Raw genomic sequence first — 4,759 nt, 5'->3', positions numbered from 1 at the left:
TCAATTCTTATAATGCATCATGCTATTTTTATGATAAACTTTTATTAATTTTAATTACCGGGTACTTCATAAAAATTAAAGTCATTTATGGGTGAAGACAGCAAACTAGTGGCAAGGCTTAAAATTGTTTTGACTAAATTCGACTAGCACTTTACTACTTAAAATACATACAGTAATATAATTGATTATTCCTTTCCTACAGAAATAAAACATCTTGGTAACTCAGACACTAAAGCAGAAGTAAGATACAAAGCAAGATGTCCAAGACAACAAAGTCATGAACAATCCCCAAAATGCAGTTTTATTGAGAATTAAGATGACATCACAGCCTCGGTCATGGTGAACAGAATTATTACATGGCATTGTGGAAGTTTGCATATATCAGTGAAATCAAACCTGCAGTCTCTGGGATAGACCTTTGGCAACTTGAAAATGTAAACCAAACATAACAGTTATCAAGAAAAAAAAAAAAGAAAAAAATCAAACAAAGGAAAGTTAGCAGTAAATCACAGAACGAGTCATGCTCCCATGATTCTCAGTCAGCTCGTGTTGTCCGGATGTTCTGGAGAAAGAACAAACGTCATAAAAACATCAAAAAAGAACTGCTTTTAGAGAACATCTTCATTACTATTTTGTATTATTCTTTTTAAATAAATCAATGGTTTTTTTCTTAAAAGTACCCATTATCCATCTTTAATTATGCTGCGTTAAATTTCATTTTTCAGGTGTACATCATCTCGGCCATGTGCGACATCTTCTTGGGGATGTAAAGGTAATATTCCATGTATCCGGAAAGGTCCTCTATTGTGATGTCATCCACGTAGGCACGGGCCTGTTCGGAACAAGAACGCGGGGAGCTGGAAGTTCCGTTACTCCCAATGGAAGTTCTGCTGGTCGGAAGTTCACATTCGGAGATCACGTCACGAAGGCCGGTGAATGAGTACACCTCGACCCCCTGCCAACCAGGACACTGGCATTCTCGCTGCCCACACGGGCACTGACCGGCTTCCTGCAACTTGGACAGAGTTTTAAAGTCAGGCGGAACAGCATTACCTTCGCCCGCCTCCTGAGATCCCGGCCCACATCCTAAAGCGGGCCTGTTTTCGGGAGCGCTCTCGTCATCCGACGGCTTTCTCGGACTGAGGGGCGATTCCTGACCCTTAGGATGAGGGAGACGGGTTTCATACCCAACGACCCCAAACACAGTGGAGCACGGGGCAGAGAACGCCACTTCTTTCTTGGCGCCGCTGGTGTCGTCGGGCTCTGGCGGGGTCTTGTGTTTCAGGTGTCCAGGAGGAGGAGACATTTTGCTGCAGTAGGTAAACTTCGGAGGATGAAGGATCGGAGATTTTGATCGTCGGCGTCGCTGGCTTCTCACAACTCCTCGGGACGACTTTCTCGTGCATCTATAGTAAAAAACACATTTATTTACTGGTATATTTTTGCTGTTATTGCTTTAACCCTTTAAAGCCTACTGTATCATATTCGATACATTCAATACATACTTTATTGATTTTCTCATTTGTAAACAAGAAATTATACAACCACGCATGTACTTGACATATAAACAAACATACAAAAAATCTGAAATATGCATAAAACAACATAGTTAACCAATAAATGGTAACAATATAATGGTAACAATATAAATGATAAGTAAATAAATAGCTAAAACAGTTTGAAAACGATCCATGGATTTCTAAGGTCTCTAAATAATTAACATGATCATAACATTGCTGAAAAACTGTTATCTACTACATGCCTTCTGCCCTTTGATTAATAGTTTATTGTTTGCAAGTAAAATACCTTTTAGTATAATTGTAAAAAACACTTTAAGGTTGTGTTTCGCTTGACGTTCTGCTGTGAAATCTTTACTTATTATCATCAAGTAAGTACACGAAAATACCCTATTATATTGTTAGCAAGATTTCCAGATAAACACTTACGTAGATTTACATAATTATACATCATTAAAAAAATCGACATGATGCATCAGGCATTTGAGGAACGTTTATTTGTTCATCTCTCAATCGTCATTGTACCGTAACCGCACTCATTATATGTTTTGCCTCTCACAATTAAAATGACAGAGCTTGGATTATAAAACTAAGCATTTAAATATCTTCTTACTAAAGACATTTTATTGGGAGATATAGAGAGAAAATGGATATTTGCATGCTTTTTATGCAAGTGATTTGTTATACAGTTTTAATTTATTGATCCACATTACAAGCTATCAGAATTTCATCTTACTTTTGGCCAATATTAATAACACCTGCACCAAATTGCATATGTAAGCTCAGTTTGGGCCTCTGAGTAAAATTTATGTTTATTCTTCCTTGAATACGAGTTCAGTATTCTCAGTATATAATACTCTCTATATATATATGATACATATACATGCCTGAAGTATCAAATATGATACCCAAACCTTTTTCTTTAGATTTTTTAATAAAATACCATCTTACGGTTCTATTTTAAAAACAATAATTCAAAATGATCATTCATACATCAGGCTTTTTAGGGTTAATTAGGGAATCTTAAAGAGGTTCCTACCCAAGCCAGTTATCTTTTGAGGAGGTCATCTTGGATTTGGCTCCATCCGGACTGCCTCGGACAACCAACCTGGAAGCCAAAGACTCAGAGACGCGGACTGTGTTTGTGGAACTGGAAAGAAAAACATGCAATTATTCGCAGAGTGCAAAACCCCTCTCTGCCAAAATAGTGAGCATCCACTTCACTTGTCGGACAATCTGGAGCTGAAACAAATGAGAAGGCAACAAACCTTTCAGCATCCACACGCAGTTTCTTAAAAGCGGTCTGCAGGGTCTCCTCCTCACACTCCTTTTCTACTTTCTCCACAGCAGCCATAATGCTAGACAGCCTTAAAACTGAAACCAAAACCATAGAGATTAATACAAGTGAGCAATTATTATGACAAACCCAAATACTTATATTAAGTTACTAACTATAGATCTCAATAACATAAAAACCCTATTTGAACACACTCATGTACATTTAACCATTAGCAAAGGTTTTAAACAATCAGAAGAATATAGCCTAATAAAAGAAGAAAGACTGCAGTGGCTGAATGTATACTCAAAATAACAGAGACATATTGTAATTTCCCCCTGAATGTTATAAAAGACTATATTATAAAATATTGACTTAATTAAATGCCTTTTTCAAATACACTACAACATTGTAATTTCTTTTAACATTAATATATTTTTTATTTTATATATATATATATATATATCACACTGCAGTATTTGACAAGTGTTGTCTCATGTAATGAACCGCTGATCACATTTACAATTCGCATAATGAAGTTTAGCTTAGCATCGAGTCCATCAAGGTGGCGCGGTTTACATTGTCAATTTTGCTTGAACAAAATACATCAACAAAAATGGACCATTAGAGAAATATACTCACGGCCAAAGGACCAAACCCCGTGTAAAGCCTAGACATATAGGAGCTTGTTTCTCCTGCTATGAGGGTCTGTGTGCTCACAAAGCTAACGTTAGCCAGTCAGCATGCAGAAACGATATCTGAGAAAAAACTCGCTTTAAATCATCCGATAACAGGCTGTCGTCGGGCATAACTTGACCTAGATACTACAAAAAAATGTAGTAAGTACTTACAATTATTAGAAGTAATCAATAAAGCATACACAATATTCTAGATTTTTCTCTCGCTAGTCTCTTGTTTACACTCAACATCCACTCAGAGTGACTCTGCAACAACGCAGATCTTGATGACGTACTGCACGTACGCACAAACGTCAGTAGATTACGGAAATGCTCATAGAAGCTTCTCGGGTTGTGACTTTTTTTTTCTTTTCTTTTTTGTTAAAGGATGCAACAATATATAAAATATATAAAAAGCAATAATATAAAGATTTTTTTTAATAAAGATATACCTGAACCATGACCATTTTCTACACTGCTATATAGGGTGACCACCTGGCTACTCTATTGCAGGTCAGCAGACCTGATTTTGCGGGACACGAGGGAGAAAACTTACTATTATTATACTAGGTGAATAAATATTGATTTTATATTAGATGTCTTTTTGCAGTGATGTTAACATGCTTTAAATTGCTAATAGGCTTTATAAAAATGTCAATGACGGCGCTGACCGGCGCTGTGAACATCACTATTAGCTAATATAAAACTCATTTTAACAGCACGGGTCTATTCAATCTAAATAATTAAATGAAAATAATAATCCAATCGCTAAAAAGCACATTTCCAAATACGCACTGTCACGATCTTTTAAAGTCTAGGAGAGGATTCGCAACACTTATCTCCTCTTTTATGGTGTAACTGGTTTTAACCATGTATATTTTTTTCCCATTCCTTATTATATGAACAAAGACGTGTTTTTTTTGTGTGAGTTTTGATTTTTTTTGTGTTTTTTTTATTGTAGAATTGTAATTTAAAGGACGATTAAATAAAATGCATACAAAATTAAAATGCGGGACACTGCTTATGACTTGCGGGACGCAGGACAAAGCTTCAAATTTCGGGACTGCAAAATGCGGGACAGGTGGTCACCCTACTGCTATCTCAGTAACCAGAAGCAGTGCGCATTGCTGACTGGTGTCCTCTTGTGGTGATAAGTGAATTGTCTCGAGGCCTTCATATGCGCTCCTTGCAAAGCCTGCTTGCAGTTGAAAACAGGAAGCTTTGAGTTGTAAAGAAGCCAGACACAAAGTATCATAAAGCTGGAATTTATAGCAAGGCTGCCATGGAAG

General features: G+C 36.7%; 1 protein-coding gene across 3 annotated transcripts; it reads right to left on the bottom strand.

The window, feature by feature from the left end:
• Positions 1–275: 275 nt before the first annotated feature.
• On the bottom strand, positions 276–3,801 carry oser1 (oxidative stress responsive serine-rich 1). 3 transcript variants are annotated; one of them, XM_079628725.1, is made up of 6 exons: positions 3,645–3,783; positions 3,436–3,551; positions 2,786–2,891; positions 2,557–2,667; positions 681–1,406; positions 276–562 (listed from the first exon to the last, which is right to left on the bottom strand). In XM_079628725.1, exons 3-5 carry the CDS (start codon positions 2,869–2,871, stop codon positions 722–724), a joined length of 882 nt encoding a protein of 293 aa, XP_079484851.1. In that variant the 5' UTR covers positions 2,872–2,891; positions 3,436–3,551; positions 3,645–3,783; the 3' UTR covers positions 276–562; positions 681–721. The 3 variants fall into 3 exon arrangements, with proteins under 3 accessions (XP_079484851.1, XP_079484850.1, XP_079484849.1); XM_079628724.1 differs by having other exon boundaries at positions 276–1,406; positions 3,645–3,801; XM_079628723.1 differs by having other exon boundaries at positions 3,436–3,768.
• Positions 3,802–4,759: the final 958 nt, after the last annotated feature.

This window comes from Phoxinus phoxinus (assembly GCF_949152265.1).
Source record: "Phoxinus phoxinus genome assembly, chromosome: 11".
NCBI classification, from domain to species: domain Eukaryota; kingdom Metazoa; phylum Chordata; class Actinopteri; order Cypriniformes; family Leuciscidae; genus Phoxinus; species Phoxinus phoxinus.
The sequence above is the reverse complement of the archived record's forward strand: the minus strand, read 5'-3'. Positions and strand labels throughout refer to the sequence as shown.

Bases quoted from the DNA above. Each gene is read 5' to 3' on its own strand.
- oser1 (XM_079628724.1), bottom strand. From the start codon at position 2,871: ATGGCTGCTGTGGAGAAAGTAGAAAAGGAGTGTGAGGAGGAGACCCTG. The intron at 2,668-2,785 runs GTTTGTTGCCTT...TTTTCTTTCCAG, and splicing joins CTGCGTGTGGATGCTGAAAG to TTCCACAAACACAGTCCGCG. The intron at 1,407-2,556 runs GTAGGAACCTCT...TTTTTACTATAG, and splicing joins TCAAAAGATAACTGGCTTGG to ATGCACGAGAAAGTCGTCCC.